We start from the raw sequence: 26190 nt of genomic DNA, 5'->3' as shown, positions 1-26190 counted from the left end.
TGTGGCCATATTCGGGCCATGACTATTAAAACTGTCATTTCCTGGTGTCTTATAAACATAATAACCATTAGTTATACAACATTTCTTTAAACAACTGGTTAGAATTAGATTAGACTATCAGAAAACAAAATACCAGTCCACGGCTCCCTTCCTACTTCACATATCATAAAACAAGACAGTATCTCTTTGATTACATTTTGCTTGAGGTGTAGACTTTAAAGACTCATGAGCCTGTTTTTTTATGTTTCTCAATGCTAATTCTCTTTTCAAGGCAACTTTTGATTCTTTACTGGAGGAATCATTGAGGTTTGTAGCCTGACACAAATAGGACATATTATGCAAATGCTTATCCTAATAAAAGCACTTTTATTTCCTGAGACAGTATCACTGAACGCGTGCTTATTACCCTGGGGTTTTTGTCGTTCAGAGCTTGCCCGCCTACGACAGCCCCGAGGTATTTGGGCTGCACCCCAACGCCGACATCACCTACCAGAGCAAGCTGGCCAAAGACGTGCTGGACGCCGTCCTTGGCATCCAGCCCAAGGACAGCTCTGGTGCCGGGGCCGAGACCCGGGAGGCTGTGGTGGCACGGCTGGCGGACGACATGCTGGAGAAGCTGCCCCCCGACTACGGCCCCTTTGAAGTGAGTCGATGAAACAATCCTGACCGAGTGTCAGCTGGGCTTGTGTCTGGTTGCGGGAGTGAGGAAGAAGAAAGGAGGGCAGAAGTTAAATTTTCCAAAAGTAAAAAAAGTTATTTTAAAAACAGACTTCTTAAAGAACTAGAAAAAAGACATGTTTGAATCCATCAATGTGTTTCAGAATATAAACAATAAGGAAAGCTCTTGAGAATGTTAATTTTTAGTATTGATTTACAAGCATGACTGATGGGTTAGGATTGCTTTTCCAGAATTTTCCCCAAGGTATTTTATTTTGTCATTTGTTCAAAGCAAAGCCATGTATTTTCAGAATAATGCACCTGATTATTAAAAAAATACATATTGTGTAGTTTAATGAACACCTTAAAATTCAGGCCGTGTTAATTTCAGGGAGTCTATATTTATATCATTCCTCTCTGCACCTTCTTCCTCTCACTAGTTTTGAAAATTGATACATTTTAGTGTATAAGTAGCTTCTAAGCAAATTTATAATTATGAAAGTTAATTTTTAGATATTTTAATGAATATTGTAAAAAGATTTACCCTGATGATGTTTTTTGAAATCTTTGATAAAACCAAAAGTAAGTGGCTTACTTTCCCTGCAATCTTACGAGATGACGTGGGCAGTCGCATGGCACTTTTGGCACAGAGCCACCGTGTTTTTTTGTGCCTTGTCCCTTTTCCACTTGGTTTTCACATGGAATCCTGTAGAGTTTTGTGTCCTTTGCATCCTACAATTTTCGACTAAGCGGGCGATTTTTGCTGCTGGTACTACGGTCAAACTCCAGGACCTGTCATCAAGGGGATAATTTTCCTGAAAGAATCTCTGATAACTTGCTTGGAGAAAATCAATACTGTTATCAGCTTTCATAAGCACTCTTCATTATAGGATCAGGAAAGAGGTCATTCACAACTAACAGGGGTTTAAATATTTATGAAGCAATAAAAATATCTAAAAATAGAATAAAAGCTACATAAATAAGCATAGTAAGCAGCAGCATTTAGAAGAGTCTCCCTCCTTTTGCTGAATTTGTTAGTGCTACCTTAGGATAAAGCAAATCAGCCTAGCACAATATCTCATATATCTAGGACTCTCAACAAATACTTGTAGGATGATAATGAATGGATGGATGGGTGGACAGACAGGTGGATGCGTGGATGGATGGATGCTTTCATGGAAAAAAAGAAAGCTTTTAAAATGGAAGTCTAGTTTTTTAAGTCAATCAGTAGAATGATTGTGTCGGTATATATCTGCTTGCGTGACAATAAGTGAATATTTCCCAATGAATGCATTTGCTTTTTGGAAGACTGCATGATTGTGGTCATGCATTTTACATTCTTCTGTGAATTTATGGCTGCTTGTTCTTTCCCACATGGTATGAAAATTTGGACTGGTCATCAAACAGGTGTTTTCATTCTTCTTTTTTTCTGCCATTAAAAAAAAACAAAGGCTTATTATTTATGGAATTGTAAGAATGCGGGCCTCTTCAGAAGCTCCAGGGCACCAACTCCATACAATCCTTAGTAGCTGTCTAATTTTTAATATGTGCTTTGAATGTCTCCATGGCAGGTAAAAGAGAGGCTGCAGAAGATGGGGCCATTCCAGCCGATGAACATTTTCCTCAGGCAGGAAATAGACAGAATGCAAAGGGTACTCAGCCTTGTCCGAAGCACCCTCACTGAGCTAAAACTTGCTATTGACGGCACCATTATCATGAGCGAAAATCTACGAGATGCGTTGGATTGCATGTTTGATGCCAGAATCCCTGCTTGGTGGAAAAAAGTACATATAAACCTGCTTTATCCTACCTAATCACTTATTGTTGTGAATAGTTGTAATTGGCAAGTAGAAAGCGTCTTAGGATGATTACTCAAAATGGTTCTTTTGCTTAGGGACTAAGCTCCTTATAGCCCTGTATTTTTAGACTGTAAGTAGGGAAGGAAATTATATAGCTATTTCCACATATCAAGTGCTTTGCTGGTCAATTTACATGCATTATTTCATATAAATTTTGCATTTTATTGCCCTGATTTTACAGATTAGGAACTTGAAGTTGGTAGAGGTTAAGTCTTTTCCCAGATCACATGTCTAAGAAATCCAAGAATCAGAATTTAAACCCAAGCCCTTGGATTCCAAAGCCCTTGATGTTAATTTCGTAGATGGAAATGTGTCAAGACACATACATATAGCAAAAGTCAAACCAAAAAGAAAAAGTCCCTGCTGTGTCTGTAAATATCATGTATAGTACATATATCTCAAAATAATAAGATAATAATTTAACAGCATGCTTACTGATTACCTGTTGGTAATTGTGCTAAAGACAGGTATAGTTTTAAGAAATAATTTTCCACTTGGAAAAGGAAAATGAGTTCCTGAGTGTCTTTATAAGTAGAAAAATAAGTGTGTTTTAGGAGAGGACATTTGAGTGGTTGGAGCCTAAATGACATTCTTCTCTTTGTGCTGTATTTAAGAGTGTGTGTGTGTGTGTGTGTGTGTGTGTGTTTCCATACCCATTTTATGGGGAAATGTAAGTGAGAGTGTGAAGATTGATTATGGTGAAGAAAATACATGGGGAAAGAGTGAGCATTGTTGCTGTCTGCTAGAACATATTTCCTGGGAAAATCTGGATCTGCCACCTGGCTTGTTTTCCCTCTGACCACTGCCATCATCCAGGGTGATCCCACCCACAGTGTGAACCCATCAAGTGCTGGCCTGACAGCTCACTCTCCCAGTGACTCTGCTCCCAGGATTCTCACTTCTATTTCACTTCATGATGCATATGCCCTGCCATACCTGGAGGTTAGAAGGAGGGAACTACGATATAAATGTAGGTATAGAGATGCAACAGGATTCACTCCTTTATAATCTGAAGTTAGGAATGTAAATGAAACCATGGAAGGAATATAGGAATGGAAAAAACATGCTCCTTCCAACAGGACAGTGTTTGAAGATGACAAGATTTAAAGTGTGAGTGTGGGAGAAGGGGAATGAAATGGAATGGGCAATAATCATTACAGAGCAGAAGGTCATGAGATAAGAAAGTAGGAAGTGAAATGGGTCATTCATATGGATGCTGAAGTAACCCAAAAATGATTAATAAAAGTAAATGAAGACAGTATATGGGTTGTATGAACTTACTCTGGGTCAGAATACCTGGGTTCAAATCGTCTCTCTTCTGAGCTGTGAAACCTGGGGTAAGCTAATTGGCTAGCCGTGCCTCAATTTCCTCATCTGTACAATGGTAAAATAGAAATGATAGTATTATGTAATTCCTAGCATTTTGTGAGGATTAAATGAGCTGATATATATAAAGTGCTTTCAACAGTGCCTGGGATATGGCCAGTGGTATGTAAGTGCTTGGTTGTTATTAGCAAAATGAGATCACCACTACCACTGCAATGACTACCACCATCACTACCTCCACTGTCACTATTGCCACCACCTGCATTTGCACCACTTCCACCACCAACCATCACCGTCATCACCACCACCTCTACCAACAGCATCATTGGGATGACTCCCTCCTCCTCCACCTCCATCTCTACCACCTCCTCTTCCACCTCCATTACCACCAACTCCATCACCTCCTCTACTACCTCCACCTCCACCTCTTCCTCTACCATCACCATCACCACCACCACCACCACCACCCACCACCGTCATCACCACCACCTCTACCAACAATACCATTGGGATAGCTCCCTCCTCCTCCACCTCAATCTCCACCACCTCCACCTCCACCTCCACCACCACCAACTCCACCACCCACTTCCACCTCCTCCTCCACCATCACCACCACCACCACGAACATCATCACCATCATTATACTCATGATTATTTGAGGGGTTGAGTGGAATAGTAAACCAGAAACCAAATTTCTTGATGAATAAGAGGCAGTGACCAGTAGATGACAGAAATCAGAAGGGGTAAGGACAATATGTCTACATGACATGAGACTCAAAGGAAGAGAATGATGTGACATGATGACCTGACAATCACAGTCAGAAATGACAAGGGAATCTACTCCTCCCCTGGTTCTGAGGGCTGTGTGGTATGAGGAAAACAGCAGCTGACATTTTAGGAAGACTACAAAGGAATCAGTCTGTCCTGGGTGGGGGTGGGGAACAGACTTCGGTCAAGAGAGGGGTGGAGAAATGCTCAGGAAAGAGGCTGAAGATCTTGAGGAGTTTCCTGGCCATGGCCCTGAAGGTGCTGAAGGTCCATTGGGAAGGCTTGGGAGGCAGGAGGGCTGGGGTTGGGTCAGACTGAAAGAGGCTCATGGAGGGCAGCATGTAGAGGTAAAATTGGGGGTACGGGGGAGGCTTGCCTCTCTGCTGGCTACCTGGCAATTGGGAAGGTCATAGGACTTGTTTAGTGTTGAGCCTTGGCTGTCTCACCCAGGGCATCGGCAGATTCCAAGGCAATGAGTGCTGCAGGCAGCATAGAGTAAGTAGGGCGGTTTCTTGTCAACTTTTCCATCTTATTTTCTTCTTTTATGACACCACCAGCCATCCCTCCAGCCACATGGCTTACAAGCTCAGAATCAACTTTGGCTAGGCTCCTTTATTTCCTTCTCACATTCAACACATTCATTGCCAAGTGCAGGGAGTTTTCTGTCTGGATTGCCTCTTCTCATTGCCAAGGTCAGAGGGAGAACCTTTTGGGTCCCTGGCCTTTCCTGGTTCATTCCCCATGAAACCAGCTCCCCCAGCTCAGCCAGCTCCTGGTGGACTCTGGAACAGGAATCTTTGCCAGGAGACAATCTCGTTAACAGCTCCCTCTGCCCTCAGACCAAATGTAGTATAAACACGTCTTTTTAACACCCCTGTAAAGATAGGATAGAATGAGTTATTAAATTCTTAAATTATGTTCTTTTTATTCAGGTTTTTATTTTACTCGACTTCATTATCAGTCTTTGGAATCTCAGTAGCTCTTGAAAAATAGGTAAATTAATTCATGTGATATTTAAAATTCAAGTGGTATACCTACATAGGTTGATTGCTACATTTATTCTTACATAAAATATTACAATTAAAGTAAAATATTATAAGTCTATGGTTTAGAGTTACCTGCCAGTGCTGCTGCTGATAACATTAATGACATATCCATGCCGATTGTCATAATAGAAATTCCACAAATGAATTCAGGGGGAAAGTTATAGGCAATAAATGCAGATAATTTGTTGATGGTAAAGGGACCTGGGTTTCCTTTATTTGCTCCTTAATGAGAGGAAATTAAAGTGTATTTTAAGGGACAAACACTCCAGAAAATAGCTGTTTTTTACTTCATTAAAAATAAGTAGAGTAAGTCTTCTACTATTTATTATGCACAGACTGTATTTTAAAGTGCTGATGATTTATCTTGATGAGGCCATGAACATATTTATGTAAATAGAAATCCTATTTTATATTGTATTGATTGAAATTGTGACCTAAGGAAAAATGGTAGAAGCCTGTTAAATTTAATTCAATAAATTGTTTTGATTCCTTTCTAGCAGAATCAGGAATGAATACATTAGTAAGTGGAAAATGATTCAGTTGACATCAGGCATCTTGAACAGCTCTGTGAATTGATCTGTTACTCATGTGACAATTATGTGGTTCTATTATATCTTAGTATCATTAATATTATTAAGGAGAAAGAATAATTTGGTAAGCTTACATGTCAGAGTCCAAGGGAAATTAATTCATGGCTTAGGGACTTTTGCATTTTAAAAGTGAGATTGATATTTCCTCATTATTTTTCAGTGAACATAGCCAGTTTACACTGCAGAATTAAACTTACATCAATTAACCGTTTTAATGTATGCATTTCAGGCTTCTTGGGTTTCAAGTACGCTGGGCTTCTGGTTCACTGAACTGATAGAAAGAAACAGCCAATTTACCTCTTGGGTTTTCAATGGCCGACCCCATTGCTTTTGGATGACAGGCTTTTTTAACCCCCAGGGATTTTTAACTGCAATGCGACAGGTAATAGCTCTGATTTGCACCCGTTGTGTTATTATAATTTTCCTCTACAGGGTTTTCTTCTTTCATTATAGTTTTAAAGACTATAATAAGACAGAGAATGACTGTCTCTTTTTGGTACTAGCAGTTATATTCTCATGAACATAAATCCAGCCACTTGTTCTCAGGCTGCTAGCTTGAATTTTAAAATATTTATTATTTTTGTATTTGATTTGATTTTATATTTCTTTTTAAAATTTAAGTGGGTTAAATTAGGATATAGACATTTTTTTCATGAGAGAATCTTTTTAATTCTTTAAATATTTTTCTACTTCCTTTGAATTAGGGTGAATGGGAGTTAAACTTTCATTACTATTATGCTCTTTCTATTAAGGCAAACCTCTAATTGCTGCATTCATCCTTTGCTGTCCTGAATAGGAGATAACTCGGGCCAACAAAGGCTGGGCTCTGGACAACATGGTGCTTTGCAACGAAGTCACCAAATGGATGAAGGATGACATTTCTGCCCCTCCCACAGAGGGTGTCTATGTCTATGGATTGTATCTTGAAGGTGCTGGCTGGGACAAGAGGAACATGAAACTCATTGAATCAAAACCCAAAGTGCTCTTTGAGCTGATACCTGTAATAAGGATTTATGCAGAAAACAACAGTAAGTTGTCTTGTACATCCAGTGAGGGTTGGTATTGTTGGGTTGGGTGACATTATAAGCATAGGAATTTAGTATTTTTGTTAGCAGGTAATAAAGATTTTACTGTTTTATCCACGAGCTCTACATTCACGCCCATGTTCAGTGAGGAGTTATTGGTCTCTGGACACTTTCTTGAGCACCATTTGGGAGGCAATAGTTCTAGATAGTTCTTACTTATCTAATAAATCAGATAAAATATACATGGGCACTCATGAAACATTCACTGATGAGATGAAAAAGAAATGTTTGACATAGTTAATACATGGTAGGAAATGAGGTTAAGATAACAGACCAATTGGTCAAGGGCTGGGTTGTAGGAGCTTTGGGCCTCCGTGGGCTTTTAAACGTGGATATGTAAGGTGGGGTGAGTGGTGATAAGAAGACATTCTAGGTAGGACCCCACAGGGCTCACCTGGAGGCTGTGGCTCTACCAGCTTGGAGGTTTGAGCCAGGTTGTGAAATCCAGATTGAATTCAGGGGCATTTAGCTTAATCCTATAGTTCATGGTAAAATGCTAGATTCTTATTTCAGCCTTTGAATGTAATAACACGTCTGTGAAGCACATTTTATTAGAGTTTGACAAAATTGTCAAAGCTGTATTTGAGAAGTCTAAAAATACCTAAACTGTTTCTCATTGTTGGCTTGCCATTTTCTGGAGGCTTTTTTTTGTGTGCATTTAACTCAGCTAATATGTCTTCAGCAATAACCACCTTTCAGCGTACAAGGGAATTCTCTGTTCACTTTAGAAGCAAAAGCCATAAACTCTAGAGGTAGCCATGATAGGGGATCCCAAGGAAGTACTGAGTTTATGATAGAAGCACAAAAGATTACAACAAGTAAAGGGATGAAATAATCTCTCTTTAAAAGACAGCTGGTAATATGCCCAATCCTTGGATAAGTAACACACTTGAAAACATGGGTCAGGGAAAAGAGTTTATAAACAATAAGCATATTTTTATAGGCAAACATTTGCTGGATGCTTAATAGATACCAGCCATGACCTTCGGTGTTAGAGATGTGAAGAGAGTTATGAACAAGGCTGTTGACAGGGACTCCCAGTCTAGTGAAGGAGACTCATAAGTAAATAAATAATTAAAATAGAAATGCATATATGTTATGATAGAGATACATACAGGATGCTCACGGAGCCTGGAAGGAAAAAAGCTGTGTCTGGGAGGTTAGGAGAGATGACTTTTGAGATGTGCTTTGGAGGATAAGAATGAGTGTGATAGGGAAAGTCTTTTCTTGGCTGAGGGAAAGAACTTATGGCTTACCTGATCTTTCATTGACTATTTATCTGGCACTGACCATTTGCCAAGCACTGCTCTAGTGTCGGGTATGCAGCCATGAAAATAGACCAGGCAGACTTCCCACTCACGTGGAGGTTGGTCTCAAAAGAGAGTGGGTGATAGCCATAAAAGAAACAAACATAGTTGACCTTGTTACTTGCAGATTCTATATTTGTGAGTTAGTCTACATGCTAAAATCTCTTTGTAACCCCCAAATTGATACTCTTGTTACTTTCTTGGCCATTCACAGACATGCACAGAGCAGCAAAACATTAGAGTTGCCTGACACACATGTTCCCATCTTATGCTGAGTGAGGCAACAGTTTGCCTTCTTGTTTCCACTCTCATACTCTATTTAGTGCCATGTTTTCATATTTTTATACTTTTTCTCTCTTGAAAATGTCCCCCAAGTGTAGTGCTTAAATGTTATCTCCTGTTTCTGAGTACAAGAAGACTATACTGTAATTATGGAGAATATTTATGCTGGATAAACTTCCTTAAGGCATGAGTGCTGTTGGACTTGAGTTTAATGTTAATGAATCAACAGTGTATATTTAAACACTGTCTTTAAACAGAGACACACATAGAACAAGACTATATATTGATTGGTTGGTGAAAATGTTGTGACCAGAGGCTTGCTGGAAACTAATTCTGTTATTTCCTCTAGGAGCATTGGCTCAGCATCCATTAATTCACTGTTCATGGTGACTTTATAGGGCAAAAGTACCATGAATAATGAGAATTGGCTATAAATGAAGGTGCTGATTTCAGACAGTTCTTGTTTCTTTGGAGAGAGTACACACATAATGTTTTAGTCCATTTTCTGTTGCTATAACAGAATACCACAGACTGGGTAAATTATAGACAATTGTAGTTTATTTGACTTATGGTTCTGGAGACTGGAAAGTCCAAGAACATGGCACCAGCATCTGTTAAGGGTCATCCCATGGTGAAAGGCAGAAGGCATAAAAATGAGTACATGAGACAGAGAGAGGCCCAGGCCAAAATCTCTTTATAACTACCCCTGCTTGCAATAACTAACTCACTTCTGAGATAACAACATTAATCCATTCATGAGGAATTCACCCTTAGGACCCAATAACCTCTTATTAGGCCTTATCTCCCAACACTTGCACTGGAGATTAAATTTCTAACACATGAAATTTTGGGCAACACATACAAGCCATCGAACATGGTATGCTAAAGAATGGAATAAATTAGAAGTTCAGGGAGGAAGGAACATCTAATTGAGATCCAAGTGACAGAAAGGGACTGTGCTAATATCCAGCAGCAGAGGAAAATTGAGAAGGCATGAGGTGGCTATGGATGTTCTTTGTCTGAGGAACAGAAAGAGTGTGCAGCTGGAGAACAATGATGAAGGGCAAGAGTGGGGAGGGATGAAGTCCGAGGGTATGTGTGGGAACATACGATGATAACCAAGGAATTCGGTGGGACATGGGGACTGGCAGGGGTTGAAGATGGTAAGGGAGAGAGAGCCTGGGTATGAAGGGTGTGGTTGACTTTTTCAAGATTTTGAAGTTGTTGTGTGAGTGTCATCACCAGATTTTCCTCATGTAAGGTGAATGCCCAGAGGAGTGAGGGTGGAGAATAAAAGAGGAGGGTCTGAGATAGAGGGAGCCAAGATAGAGGCCATTGGAACAATTTAGCAAGTGATAATGAGTAGAGGCAGCAACAAAAGGGTGGAGAGGACAGGAGGGAGGTGGGTAAGAACAATAGCTGGGACCTGGAGAAGACCTGAGCATCCTTTGGATGAGAGGAAGGAGGGAGAGAATTGAGAATGTTTTAAGGTTTTTGGCTTTCTCATCAGCATCAGTGTATATGGGTTGTGATTGGCTGGAAGAGATCCTTATATTACAATGATCTTAAAGACAGAGGGATGGGATCCCAGAGTAAGAGCAATTGAAGCCTATCTAGTGTGGTTTCTCCAGACATCTGTGTTCCCAATGGGGCATGTGACTGTCAAGATTTCTCTCCAGTAAACCTAAGTGGGCTACTTCCAGAGTTGAAATAGAAGCTCAATTCCTGCTATGCCACTATTCCTTTATATTTAAGTTTATATCACCATTCTGGAAGGACATAACTTGTTCATTCATTATATGTCTCTGATTAGAGAGGGATGAGATGGATATAAGAAGTTATTTATGATCTATGGTGGGCTTTCCAATTCTTCAACCAAAGTCCTTGCCAGTCAGGCCACATTCTCCTGCAGAGGCAGGGTAGAAAGAGCAGCATCCATTCATCCTTGAACTGCGTCGCTGCCCCCAGCCTTTGTGGGCCCTGGAAAACCCATCTCCCCATGGTTCACCTCTTGACTCTGGTTTTATACTTACTCCCCTGGGAAATTTTGAGTTAGTCTTAGAATCATGACTTCAAATCCATTTCTTTTTGACTAGTAAACAATAGAGGAGGAGAGTGAGTGTCTTTCAGAAAGATACCAAGTTTGCACTTGGTTTTGGATAAGATGATGTGGAGGTGCCCTTGATACATTCAGAAGAGTTCTTTGGTAGACTCTCAATAATATCAATAGGGATAAAGCAAAATTAAAGGAAAAAATTCTTACTGATTCTTTTTAATTTGTATTATGTGCCAAGCCTTCCCTGAGACTTTTATTGACATTCCATTTTCTTTCCTTGTAATGATCCTGAAAGGCTATTAATCTTATCCATATTTTATCTGTACTTTAGCAAGAGGATGCTAAGTCTTAGGGACCTTAAGTGGTTTGTACATAGTTCAACAGCTGGTCAGCAATACAGCTGGGATTTAGCCTAGGTTTACCTGACTCCAAATGTGGGCTTTTACCTCTATGATGGCTCCTCCCAAAAGTTTAGATCTGGGGTTTAGCAGATAGGCTCAGTGCAGGATAATTGGATATCAGCAATGTTTAGGTAGATAACAAAGCTTCTATATGAAGGAGGTTCTTCAGGTAGAAGGTGGAGATGGGGTAGAGGTTGAAAGAGTTCTCTCTGACATTTATGGAGAGTGCTTTTCAGGTGGATTTCACACCGTGTCTCATTGAATCTTCACAATAGTTTGCAAGGAAACTTTATCTTTGCTTTGAGGACAACAAGCTCAGAAAGGTTATGTAATATGTTGAAGAGACAAATGATTACCCCAGGGGAGGACCAGTGTTTAAAGGATGGAGGAAGAGGAGGCTGTAAAGGGAAGAGTTGAACATCAGATAAGAATCATGAAGGATCTCAGCACACTGCTTGGCGCATAGTGTTGCACAGCGTTAGTTGAATCTGAAAGGATAAATGTGTCTGCCTGGGCTGAGACAAGTATCTAACCTGACGCTTTAAATTTATTGGTTCTTAGGGTGGCATGAAGTCCTACAGTGGGGATTATTTTATAGAAACAATAATCAAATGTTCTTTTGGCAAAAAAAATGGTATTTTAGAAATTTTGCTTTATCATATCATTGCCTGTAATCAACATGCTGTAGAAATATTTCCCTTATAAAATGAAAGAAAAATCTTTCTCAATTTGAGTTAGGTGTTACTTTTCCTTTTACTTCATGACTATACTATAAAAATCCATGGCAATTTGACATTGAACAGCTCAGCATGCTAGTAATAAAGAAATAATTGTGTAATACTGGCAATTCTTTATTATTTAAGAGCAGATTTTTATGGCAGAACTGTACTCACCCCGCTGGGCATTAGTTGGTGGTGATGCTCAATAGCAGCAGGTAAAGGAAAAAATAAAATAAGCACAAGAAAAAGGAATTAATTTCAACATATTTTTAAAAAGAAAACTTTAGTTCTTTCTTTTTTTTTTTTTAGTGGAAACTTGTTTGCCACATAACTTTGTTTTTGAAGAGGTGTTTCTTTAGCAATGGAAAACTAACATTTCTATTCATGCTATACATTTAATTTTTATTTATTTTTGGTAATTGACTAGGGCTCTAATTGACATAAAAGGGTAGAGCATCATAAATGATCCCAAAACATTTCAAGTGCAGCATTTTAAAATTAGAATGCTTATAGGTAATAGTTTTACATTAATATAAAGGGCCATTTCTCAGTTTAAATAATTTGTATTGAAATTTAGACACAACACTCTAGCCCAGGCAACAGAGTAAGAGTCTGTCTAAAGAAAAGAAAAGAAAAAAAGAAATTTAGACACAGTATTGGTTTATTTGTTTTCAAAAAGAAGGAATCTAGATATTTATTTTAACTAAAAATTGAGTGGTACACTCCCAAATGTTTTTATAAATTCATGTTTCTCACTAGGGACTCATGGAATAGTCACAGAGATAGCGTTAAATTCACCAGGAAGGTAAAGCCACACACACAAATTCTAGATATTCTTAAAGGAGGCTGGAAAGGGCAGATATAGGAAAGATGAGTCTCTTTACAGATTTATTATATGGGCAGAGCAATGCTTCTAAATGAACTTCAGTATTGTAGAAGATGTGATGGGAAAACCATGATTGGAATATTTGGGGGCAATGAGGCAAGACTTATATGTACCTCTGATCACTAAGTTGGGTGTGTGAGGGGTCTCAGGGCCCTTGAAGCTACCCGGCTATTTCCTGCTAAGGAAAAAGTGTATCTACAAATGCCCTGTGACTCACTCTGACCCAACGCTGTGCAGATGTGGGCCTAGGGTGGGGAGAGCCACAATTGGTGACCAGGGGTGGAGAGCCAGCCTCTCAGCCCTGTGACATTCAATCCATTTCCAGCTTGTAAACCTGGAACTCTGGCAAAGTCATGGAGAATGTGAGTTTGGGGAATTTGCTTTAGTGAAATGGTAGGTATGTAAGTATATGCACATGTGTGTACACGTGTGCATGGGTATGTCGGGGGAGGGGAGAGGGAGAGGGGGAGGGAGGGAGAGAGAGAGAGAGAGAGAGAGAGAGAGAGAGAGAGAGAGAGAGAGAGAGAGAGGGAGAGGGAGAGAGGAGAGAACGAGAACATAGCAAGCAACGCACTGTAGGCATCTACTACATTCCAGGCATTATATACTATACCAGACATTCACATATATTAACTTATTTAATCTTTGCAACAGTTCTTTAACATGTATCAGCCCCATTTTGCAGATGGGGAAATTAAGGTTTAGAGACATTGGTAATTTGCCCATGATTCCTGGCTACCAAGTGGCAAAGCTGGTATCAGAATCACATTCATTTGTCTTGGGGTGTATGCAAACCTTTGGGAATCCCTGTGGTTAGTGCTATGCTTGACACTGCATTTAGAGTCCTCCTGGTACTGGGATGAAACTTGCAAATAATGGCTAAACTCTAAACAAAGACAGCTCCCTTGCATAATGAAGCCCTGAGTTAATTTTTCTCAGGTACTTGGCAAAGTAGACTGCGAGTGGTCGGAGTACAGTGAGGGCCTCTGCCCCATGCACATGGGCTCCCACTTCTGCGGCTCCCCAGTTCTGCAGGATGGAGGTGCTCACTCCCGTGTTCTCCAGGAAAAGACTGTGAGCCAGGGGCCGGGATATTTTGGTTTTTCTCCTGGCTTCATCAACTTAGTAATTAGTCATGTGGCTTTGGAGGAGTCTCAAATATGCCACAGATTGAACACAGGTATCTAATTCTCTCTACTCCATTTTCACATCTTCCTGCAAAGACATGGGTACACATGCACAGTACATCCCAGATATTGCAGAGATTAAACACACAGGCTGTCAATCTATTCTGACCAGGTTTGATTCATAGTTGTCACTATAGCTTTATTATCTTGGACAAGCAACTCATTTCTTTATGTTCCAGTGTCTAATCTGTAAAATGATCCAATAATAGTACCCATTACATAGGGTTGTTGACAGAATTTAGCTGACAATGTTAAGCACATAGTAAGCACATGATACATAATTTTTAACTACTACTATTATTAAAATGTTTAACTCTCATGACTTTTAAATGATTAAAAGAAATACTGTATGTAACAATGAATGGTCAAGTAATTTAAATGTTATTAGCAAAAGGGAGGTTAGACCAAGGAATGATTTAAAGGTTATGTAGAGACTCTCTATGTAACTTGGTTATTTTGAATATTGTATGGAATCTATGTAATGTATTTTAACATTTGGTTGAAAAGTGTAGGATATATAGGAAAGTTATATAGTTGGAAGGGAAATTTTCCAAGGTGTTTTATTAAAACATTGAGGATCCTAAAGTGTATAGCTCACCAATTTACACAACCTCTTTTCTCTGTTCCTCTCTCTGGAACCCTAAGGCTTTAAACATACTTGGCTGATTTGTTCTACCTACCTAGCATGCTTATTTTTGTCTTCAAAGTTATTTGTATAAGCAGGGGAATGGTTTAGAATCATCTGTTTCTGTAGTTGTTTAGCATCTGTCAGCATTTTCACTATAAAATTACATTTTCAGTGGCTTCTAATCCTGCTGCAGAAGTTTGCTGCATGCTGTGACTTGGCATTGGCACCTTCAGTTCTGAAGCAATTAAAAATAAATAAAATTGGATAAATATTTCAGAGAATTATTTTTATTTTTCACTTGCTTATTGAAGAGAATGCCATTTCCCCCCTCCATTTTTCTTTTGGGTTTGAAATCCAAGTAGTCAAATAGTTCCCAGGGTGTAATTGTAGTTATCACTAAGTTCACATGTAAGACATCAAAGGCTTATTTCAAGGATTATAAAATGGTTGTAAATCAAATTTACATCAAGAAGAACAATTAGTTAGATATTTGTTACATATTTACGGATTCTAAGATTAAAGGATTTAAATGTATCTGTTAGTATAGTTACTATTAACTGCATTCCATGATTTATTGTCATTCACTTGTTCAGAATTTTTATATATATTTGCCTAATTGTTATTACTAGTGATATTCTCATAGAAATTAAAAAAAATTGCACCCAGTCTTAAAAATTAAGTGTTACATTGTTTTAGGTTGTTTCTAATGCTTAATTCCATAGATTTGAGCAAACAGAGTTTTAAAATACTGTAAAATATCTATGATTGTTGTTTTAGAACAGGGTTTCTCAAACTTGGCACTATTGACAGTTTTGGTCTGGGAAACTGTTGTGGGAGGAGGTCCTGTACATTATGGGATGTTAGCATCATCCCTGGCCTCTGACCAGTAAGATGCTAGTAAGAAGCCCACAGTTGTGATAATAAAAAATGTCAGTAGATATTGACAAATGTCCCCTGTAGGTAGAATCACCCGTGGTTGAGAATCACTGCATTAGAATATTTATTTGATATTGAAACTTACATATATTATCATATTCAAATATTTAACTTCTTCCAATAAAACCAATTAAATCTACAGTTAGTATATAAAAATACATGGCACAGTAGGTTAAAGGTTCTGTTGGGTCAAATAATGAGACTTTAATTTCTGATAGTGCTTCGATTTTATAATTTGCTAGAAAAAGCCAAATTATTGAGCAAGTTAGCTTTGAGAAATAAATCGAGGGAATCTGATACATTAACATTGCATTAAAAAATTACTATTTACATGTTTCTGTGCCTCTGTTTATAACACTAATTCATGAAAGTAAAGTTGTTCTCATAGTTAAATGTGATTTCACCTCAATAGTGATGTCACAGTCATTTATAATATTGCATTAGCCTTCCAGAAAAGTACAAGGATAGGCATGAACACAACTCTCTCCTTAAAAAATGTATAACCTGGAAAAGAATATAAAATAAAGTACTACCTCCTGAGATGGATGTTATGAGTTGTGCAGATAAACTACTGTGGGCAGCATGGATTTCACAAGAAACCAGTGAAGCTTAAACTCTCAGGCTGCTCACAAACAGAAGCTCCTTCCAAAGCCTAATTTCGTATTTGTAAATTTTTACTCTTTTCCTTAAAGAAGGCCCCCATGAGCTGTGTAAGTGCAAGGCCTCCCAGACCTGGGTCAGTCCCTGAGTGTGGGGAGTCCAAGGCTTGAGAGGGCAAGCGAGCTTGTAGTTGGAGATGGATATGTTAGAGAGGCTCTCTGGAGGATGGGCATGCACAGGCTGCCTCTCATGGCATATGTGGTTGTGGAAACCGCATCTATTCTTCTACTCCAGAAAGGTAGAATTGAATCTCAGGGAGCTGAACCATGTCATTACTCTCTGCTTCCCAGCAATGTTTATTTCTCTACATATGTGGAGAATTCACAACACCTAGTCTGCCAGGGGGTGGGGTTGGGGACCCTCCATCCTGTGATTTAAAGTGTGTTGTGGACGATGGCTCGGACAGAGGGTTGAAGATTTTGAAATACTAATAATGAAGTAATGCCTGATGTCTGATTAAAAGTGACGTGGCACTTGTGCCAAGGGCAAGCCATAAGGAAAAAGAGAGTGTGTGTGTGCCCAGGGTTTGGTGCAAGGAGAATGAGAGGAGGGGGATGTGGAGTTGGACAGGTAGAAAGCAGAGCAGGAAGCACGTGGGCAGAGGTTATGTCAAGGGCACTGGGCAGGGGACCAGTGGGCAGGGGACCCTGGAAGCTGCCTGGGTACCTTGCCATAGCCAGTGGCACCATATGGGAGTGTCTGCTTCATATCTAGGAAGAATTCCCATATTCTGCCAAGCCCATGTCTCTTTGGAATGAGCTTCCGAGTGCACAAGCTTGGCTCTGGACTCTCTGGGCTCTTAAGTTAGATATTCACCAAGTTCCTTTCTTTTATGATTTTTTTTTTTTTTTTGTAGCCATAAGAGATCCTCGGTTTTACTCCTGCCCCATCTACAAGAAACCAGTTCGAACGGACTTGAACTACATCGCCGCTGTGGACCTCAGGACGGCTCAGGCCCCTGAACACTGGGTGCTCCGTGGGGTCGCCCTTCTCTGTGACGTCAAGTAACGTGGGGGGACTGCCCCACCCAATACTTTGCAAGATCTGAATTTACTGTAACCATTATTCCTCTGTGAGTGCTGGACAGTTGTATAAATCAGTTTGCTCACACAATTACTGAGCTCCATAGATTTTCCCCACTCCTTAATTGCATCCTTAATTACATTTTACCTGTTTCATCATTAGTGACCAATGTCTGTGTTGAAAAAATTATTTAGTGATCTAAAAGTAAAATTTACTACTTCCTAATGAAGTATGGCCCTCAAGTCCACAGTGATGCATTTTCTTACTTCACTCTGAAGACTGATGAGAATAAGTAGGCCATATTTCTCTGGAAGGGATTATTCTTCTGTTTATGTGGCCTGGTAACAGCCAAGCTCTCTCAGGTAACAGGGGAGGTTTGTGCTGATTTTGCTTCTGTTGCCTTTTGCATTTAGGTCAGGTTAAGAGATTTATTTTCAGGACTTCAAGCAGCCAATTAAAAACACCTTTTAAAAAAATAGAAGGAAACAGAAGAATGTGTTAAGAATGTAAAGAGATAATTTATATTAATCTATCTAACAAACATATAGAATAAGGTTGAACCCTACTTACAATTAATAGTGAGATACTGATATCTCTTATAGTAAAAAATTAAAGCTAAAAGTGAATCACAGGGTGCTCTCTGTAAAACTGATATACTCACAATTTGTTAGAGCAATGTAAATTGACCAACCTTTTCGTAAAATAATTAAACACAGAAAGAGTCATGAAAATGTTCACATGCTTTGATCATTTTCTCTATTCCAAGGAAACAATTTAAAAGATGGAACAAAATTCTATATAAAATTGTATGTAATAACAGAAAAAAAATAGGAAATGCCTGTGTTCAATAGTAAGGCTATGCTTAAGGAAATTAGGAGGTATTAGGCAGACAGGAAAAAATAATCTTGAAGATTTCACAATATGAAAATAGTAAACACTTATAATTAAGTGAAAGATGTAATTTATAAAATATTGAGTACACTGGGCTTATAACTATGAAGCATATTTGCACATGGACAAAAATTAAACAACAATGTGGAAAAATAAAAACAGGTGTGATAGTAAGGCAATAGTTATAGTTGGCTTAAAAAATGTAGAAGATCAGAACAGAAAAAGAATAAAAATCTTGGTGTGTAGTGATTTCACATGAGCTTTTATAATTAGGAAGTATAATTATATTTTAGGAAGTATATTATCTAAGGAACTTTTCACATATTTTTATTTTAAATTCTAGTTATGTATTATAAACTGCTTCATCTATAACCTATTGACTAGAAAACTTGATCAGTATTAAATTAGAATTGTGGTCTGCAAACCCTTGGCTAGTTTTGGATCTGCATAACTGCATTTTTTGTGTGTGTGATTTTATGGGTGGTGGCTAGCAGGAGACATATGGGGGTCCCTTTCCCCAGGCTCCGTTCTGCACAACCAGTATCATCATTTTATGTTAATGATCACGATAGTTAGGCCTGAGCTGTTCCTGTGACTCCTACTGTCTTAGATGATCCTGTTTTCATTTGAGTAGTTTCTTTCGGTATGGATTAATATATCGGTTGATTGGTGTGGACTGTGGCAAAACAATCATTTTATTTTGAAGAACAAGTCGTGGAAATGTGAACATGATGTGAATTAATAAAATGTCATTAGTAAATACCTGAATTGTAATTGTTATTTATTAGAAAGGGGGTAATTGACACTAAGTATCCAGAAATAAGCTCTCTAAACTGGATTTTTAATCAGATAATTTGAAAACGTATAATTCATATAATTTTGTGATACATACCTGTTAGTATGTATGTGCAAGTCTTGGAGACCCAAGGTAGAAAAGGACACAATGAAAACAACTCGGCAATTTTAGGAACTAATTTGCCCTGGCATGTCTCTGCAGTGGTGCTGAGCCAATGAGGCCCTTTCTGCTTAGCTGCTCCGCCCTCGCCCCAGCTCCTCCCACAAGGGCGGTAGTTGCTCCACAGAGTCAGGTGGGCAAGAAAGGACCAATTGGTTGAATCTTCCAGGTGATAGAGACAGTCCCCCATGGCCTTGGACATGGAGAAAACCACAACCAGGGGTTTGGTAGCATTGCACAGCTGTAGTGCAGTCTTCTCATCTGTCTCAATATTAATTTATTTTTAAAAAGCATTTATCTCATACCTCCTGTGTGTCAAGCATTCTACTGCCCTGGTGGTACAAAGGTGAAAAAAGGATGTCACAGTGTTTAATCTCACAGAATTCACCTCAGAGGAATTGATGCAGAAAATATGCAATCATTCAGGTATGTATGAACTTATGCCTAATCCCAATTTATGATCATATAACTTGACAACTTGATGTTCATGGGGTATACAGACAGCAGCTTAAAGACTGTGAGGTAAGTGCTATGAAGGAAAATACAGGACGCTATGAGCGAGAATAGCAGGGGAGACCTCAGCACATTAGTTGTATCACTGATTAGCAGGCAGAAGCCACGCTACAGCATCCCCATTTATCTTAATTCATTTTCATTTTTTTATTTTTATTATCTTTTTTTTATTTCGGCATATTATGGGGGTACAGATTTTAAGGTTTGAATAAATGCCCATTTCCCCCCCTCCCCCCAAAAGTCTGAGTCTCCATCATGACCATCCCCCAGATGGTGCACATCTCACTCATTATGTATGTATATACCCGCCCCTATTTTTATTATCTTTAATTGATGAATCAATTGTTATTACATTGATGGAGTACAATTTAGTGTTTGATATATGTATACTATGTGGAATGATTAAATCAAGCTAATTTACATGTTCAGCACCTTACTTGACATTTATTTTGTATTTTTTAAATATAAAATTTACTTTTTTTAATTGACACATTGTAACTGTACACATTAATGAGGCACAATTTGATGTTTCCATACTTAATCTATGTGGCATAATGATCCAATCAGAGTAGTGTATCCATGAACTCATGCATTTATCATTTCTTTGTGGTGAGAACATTCAAAAGCCTCTCTTCTACTTATTTGCCATTTACTTTTAACTAAAGACACAGAATGTAACAGCAGTGAGGTGTTCCCCTGAAGCAGAGCAGCCACTTCACATCTTTGCCTGGCTTTCCTCTAGTCCTCTGGTGTCCTTTGTAGCCCTTGGCTGCTGGTGACCCTCTCTGTGCAAATAGGGTCCTTACAGAATTGAGACAAAACAGAAAGTCTTGCCTCATAAAGGACTGTCCACTCTATAAAAAAGACACCTGCACTCGAATGTTTATAGCAGCACAATTCATAATTGCAAGGCTGTGGAAACAGCCCAAGTGCCCATCAATCCAAGAATGGACTAATAAAATGTGGTATATGTATACCATGGAGTACTATTCAGCTCTAAGAAACAACGGTGATATAGCACATCTTATATTTTCCTGGTTAGAGCTGGAACCCATAGTACTAAGTGAAGTATCCCAAGAATGGAAAAACAAGCACCAGATATATTCTCCAGCAAACTGGTATTAACTGAGTAGCACCTAAGTGGACACATAGGTACTACAGTAATAGGGTATTGGGCAGGTGGGAGGGGGGAGGGGGGCAGGCATATACATACATAATGAGTGAGATGTGCACCATCTGGGGGATGGTCATGATGGAGACTCAGACTTTTGGGGGGAGGGGGGGAAATGGGCATTTATTGAAACCTTAAAATCTGTACCCCCATAATATGCTGAAAAAAAAAAGAAAGACCAAAAAAAAAAAGGACTGTCCTTTTATGCTTGGGGCATACATCACCATTCTGCAGAAACTTACCTTGGCCCTCTCCAAGCTTCCCTTTAAGGGAAAGTTGTCAAATATTGAACCAGCTCTGTTCTCGGGAGGCCACGTCCCATCAGGGAACAACACAGAGCTGTGGTCCAGGTGTTTTGGGGCAACATCTCTACCCTGGACACTCTGTGCCTGCAGAGACTTCATTTGACTGGGCCATAAGGAAAGGCAGCTCTGAGGAGGTGACATCTAAATTTAGATTTGAGGGAGGAATGGAAAACATCCCAGACTCACAAGGACTGAGGACTGGCTTCATGCTCCCTGAAGGGAGAAGGTGGGCACAGTGTCTGAGGGAAGGTTGACTGGGAGACCTGGCTTGGAGTAGAAGGCTTCTGCCTTCTCCTCTCTTCCTCCCTCCCTCCCTCATTTCCTTCCTTCTTCTGTGTCATAGATTTAGAGGATACAAATACTTTTTGTTACATGGATGAATTGTATAGTGGTGAAGTCTGGGCTTTTCATGAACCTGTCACCCAAATAACATAATCTTACCCAATAGGTAATTTTTCTTCCCTCATCCCTCACCCACCCTCCCCTTTCATAATCTCCAGCGTCCATCATGACACTCTGTATGACTGTGCACAGCCCACAGCTGAGCTCCCACTTGCAAGTGAGAACATGCAGGATTTGGTTTTCTGTTTGTTCCTGAGTTATTTCACTTAGAATAATGGCCTCCTGTTCCATCCAAGTTGTTGCAAAAAACATTATTTCATTTGTTTTTATGGCTGAGTAGTATTTTACACTTTGTTATGATGGCTGCCAGTACAGAGTAGTGGCTGATTGAAATCATGTGCTTCTAAGTCATTGAAATGAGGAAGTACTTCTTTGTATTAGATGCTATTTGCAATGGAAAAAATCTCATTGCAAAGAATTTAATATTAAAAGACATGATGAGACAACCACAAATTTTATAGTTAAGTAGCTTGTAGTATTCTACAGTTCAGACAAAATATACACTATCAACAATGTCATCAATGATACATTTTTTTGTTCAAAGATGCAGCATTATATAAAACTGGATATCTGGGTGTATACTGATAATGTATTGATAATTTCTTATTTTTTTCAATGAGAGAATCTTTAGTCATGATAAAAAATAATAAAATATATGTATGCATAATTTTCTCTTAAAGAAAATTCCCACCCAAAATTCTGCAATACATGTTTTTGCTAACATGGCCCTGATGATGTGCATTATTGCTTTTGCATTTTTAGTAATTTTCTCTTGTGAGTATTAGGAGTTATTTAAAAAAATAATACCATGAAGCTTATTATTGATTAGTAGCCCCTGTTGATACATGAAAATAATGCCTCTTAAGGGTAAACAAATAGTACTCTTATAATTACAATATGGTCTTCCAGATTGGGTGAATGCTTTGGAACACCAATAAAAGTCAGTAGGTTTTGAAAACATGAAGAAATCTAGTAGCATTTTCAAGCTTTATGTGTCCTGGTCAATTGACTGGCATCTGCTGTGTCCAACATGTGCCTATCAAGTGTCTATAAATATCTCCAGTGAAGAAAGATAGGAAAGAATTCAGAGTTGGCTTTAGAATCAGGTATGAGATTTGACTAAGAAACTGTGAATTCATAATCATATTCTTGTTTATCTCAAATGGTGAGACTTATTCTGTGTTGCACTTTAAACAAAATGAACGTTATCTATGTGAGAGTAGACTGTGTTGTTTGTCTAATCTGCACCCTGAGAGGCTTCTCTGGTTCTGGTCTTTAGCCTGGAAAAACCATAAATCTGAGCAACCAGGTAGACAGTAAGTGGAGACAGAATTCTCCCCTTTCCTTTCATTTGTATAAGAGAAAATGAAAATATAGAGACCAGATGGGAAGGCAGGACCCTGAAGGGTGAAATGAAGTATCCTGAGTGGGGTGCAATGGCGGATAAGAAGCAGCTTCAGGCTTCTTTTCCTCAGACACTGTTATAATATGTTTATTAGCAATAGCCCTGGCAGTTCAAGAAAATGGATTAATCTCAAAACTCCTCAAATGAGCCATTTAAAAATGGCTTATTTATCCCCTGGATTTCAAAATTTTCATAACAAAATGCCAGCAGTATTATGAGCTGATATTATGATGTCAATGCCTTAAAAATGATTTCATTTGAGGTCTTACAAAAGTCCTATCAGCTCCTCCTTCTTAGAAATGCCCGTAAAAACCCCTGAGTGGATTTAGTTAATGAGTATTCTTCCCATGCCTTCTTTGTGCCTTCTCTGATTTAGAACTCCATTTAGTTTTCCAAGGCTCTGGATTTATAGGCATGCTTAATTGTTTCCAAGTTTGAGTTTATGTTGGGTGGGTGCAGAGCCATGATTGGGAGCTTTGTCCTCTCTTTAATTTGCATGCCAAATGGTATTTTTTTTCATTGAGCAATACATTATTGCTCCTTGCTGTGCGTCTTGTGGCTAAAGCCAAGACACGTTGTGCAGCATGATGCTTTGCCCCTGTTCTAGTAATGTTTTATGATCACCGTAATACCTTTCTTCATTTATTTCTTCGCTTGGGCTAATATGCACAGCATTCATATCAGACGTAATCACAAACAAGCTAGCCTGGAAAGCCAATTAAGTTTCTTCCCATACTTTGTGCTAGAGTCAGTTTTAATAAGGCCACATAGAGTGTTCCTTCTGCATAGTGGGGAAGGGAGAAAGATCAAATGTGATGAAGGACACTGAAGAGACTACCTGGAAAGTCATGGAATGGAGAGACCTGTGAAGGATTGTGAATCAAAGCCGGTGCTGCAGCTGCTGTTGAACACTCCTCTGTACTGCTGAGCACGGTTTAAAATTCACTTGAGTTTCACCTCCCTCAGTGCAGTCAGCTGTGATGTATCCACTTATAATTTATTTATGCAAATACTTAAGGCAAATCCCAAGAGACCTGTAGAAAAAGAGCTTATACAAAACATTTTAGTGTTTTATCGTTTGAAAAGTGATCATTTGCATGTACCAATGAAACTTTTTGTTACTCTAGCAAATAGGGAAAATGTTTTTAGTGTTTTGGGAACACAATAAATTGCTATTGTTCACATTTTACATCCTCTGATACATTGTACCCTGATACCAGATATTTAGAGATGGTACAAATGAGGGGCTTTTGAAAAAAATGATTGCTATAAGTTGAATCACATTCTTGGAAAATAATTTTTTTTCTAGATATTTTGGTTGTATTAGAAATCAGAATATTGAGCACTGATTGGAGAATGTAGCTAATAAATATGTCTGTATTTGCTTTAGCCTACTTAGGTTTATTTTGTTTATTTATTTATTGTTTTTCTAATCTATTTGCCTATGCTAAAAGTTTACCCATACTTTTTAGTGAGAAAGTGCAGAACACATTATTTGACTCACCTTGGCATCATATAAGGATGAAGAATTCACTTATAAATTAGGGCTGAGTGTGGAATAGCAAGACAGCATTTCTAAGTTGATGTTAGATGTATAGAATCATTGCAAATTTAATTATTGTGATGCCTGCTAATGCTAACTTGTTTGCATTTATATTTCAGTATATTATTGTTAATATAAAATAGTTTCTAAAAGCAATGACTTGTATCTAAACAAAATCAACTAGTTTTTGGGGGGAGGAATTTAAATCTCTCTTTTATAAAATATGAGTGGGTCTTTAGGTGAATTATAAAAGAGAATGGGGCACCATCTGGGAATTAAATTAGACCTTAGCAACATAATTTCATGCCAGCCTCCTCATCATTGATAACATACATCTCCTAGAAGAAAATTACACTAGCATGTTGTACTGCTGCTAGGACATGCGTCTGCATCTTGCTGCCATGATGTCCTTGTGGTTCTACTGAGATAGAGTCCATGGAAAACAGTCCCTGCTACGCGACAGTGATACATGGTGAGACTCTGACTTAGAGAGTCTGCAGACTCTCATGAAACCCCACAGTGGTTTGCAGGGTTATATAGACTTTAGACAAGCTTTTGCCAATGTGTAAAACCCTCAGATTGTGGCTTTGCACAAAGATCCTTTCCTCTGCCTTGTTCCCACCTTCGGCCAAATCCTTGGCTCTCATGAGACTAAACTGCTAATTGTTTAAGATGAGAGTCCCTTGGAGGAATACTGTGTTTAGATAGAGAGCTGGACTCAAAGAGATCTTCGCTTGCTATGCTTCACTGGCCTAGATTATTCCTGTGGCCTTCAGGAAACACAGCTAGAATTTTCACTGGAGCTTATCTTTGCGGTGTGGGGGATGGATAACTGAGATGGCATCACGGGTTGTCTTTCAAATCCAACCACGAGTTAAAAGGACAATTCTACATCACATATGTGAGATCATGACAGAAGCCGCAGGTTCAAATTTATCCTGGCATAATAGAGCTACTATTAATAATATTTTACTACAAATAAAAAGTTTAGGAATGCCAAAATCAAGTGGCACCCCAGGATAATAATTGTAAACCTGAAATCTCCTGGCCCAGTCAGTTACCCTATTTGGTCCCATTATTTAGGCCCCAGCTGGCTCACTAAAGGCTCTGTTAACCATGAGCACCTTTACACATAATCATGATGCTAGTCATGGTACACAGGCTTTAGTAACTAAAGTCCATGGGAAAAAGCCATTCAAAGTTGTAGATTAGGATACTAATATCCACTGCCCCATTCATACCCACATCTGAAGCTCTTACTTTCAGCCTTGCTCTATTAGGGATCCTAGTTTTCCCACATCTACCATCTACTTGCCAAGTCATCTGGTGATAGTTTTTATCATTTGGAGCAAATAGGAACAGGACTGTGAGTAATCCTAGGCGCTGGAGTGTCCTACCTGGATAAATCCCTCCTCTTGGAGATACTTCTTATCAACTGGTGTCCTGGTCAAACCCTTTCTTGACTACTTTGGTGCCTGGGAGGTAGCAGGGTGACCAGGGAAAGAGGAGCATTTGGAGCATTACACACTGGTTCAAACCCTGGATGCACCATTTACTAGCTAGGTTAATTTGGGAAGGCTTGTTAGCAT

At 38.9% G+C, this 26190-nt stretch overlaps 1 protein-coding gene across 1 annotated transcript in view; it reads left to right on the top strand.

The window, feature by feature from the left end:
- The window catches only part of DNAH5 (dynein axonemal heavy chain 5), a 259158-nt gene extending 240091 nt beyond the window's left edge, over window positions 1-19067 (top strand). Inside the window, exons 75-79 of the mRNA XM_012790275.2 lie at window positions 428-643; window positions 2229-2441; window positions 6476-6628; window positions 7043-7274; window positions 17250-19067. Of these exons, the coding sequence (XP_012645729.2) occupies window positions 428-643; window positions 2229-2441; window positions 6476-6628; window positions 7043-7274; window positions 17250-17401 (966 nt within the window). The 3' untranslated portion in view covers window positions 17402-19067. The remainder of the gene's footprint in view (window positions 1-427; window positions 644-2228; window positions 2442-6475; window positions 6629-7042; window positions 7275-17249) is intronic.
- Window positions 19068-26190: the final 7123 nt, after the last annotated feature.

This window comes from Microcebus murinus, chromosome 11, assembly GCF_040939455.1.
Source record: "Microcebus murinus isolate Inina chromosome 11, M.murinus_Inina_mat1.0, whole genome shotgun sequence".
NCBI lineage: Eukaryota > Metazoa > Chordata > Mammalia > Primates > Cheirogaleidae > Microcebus > Microcebus murinus.
The sequence above is the reverse complement of the archived record's forward strand: the minus strand, read 5'-3'. Positions and strand labels throughout refer to the sequence as shown.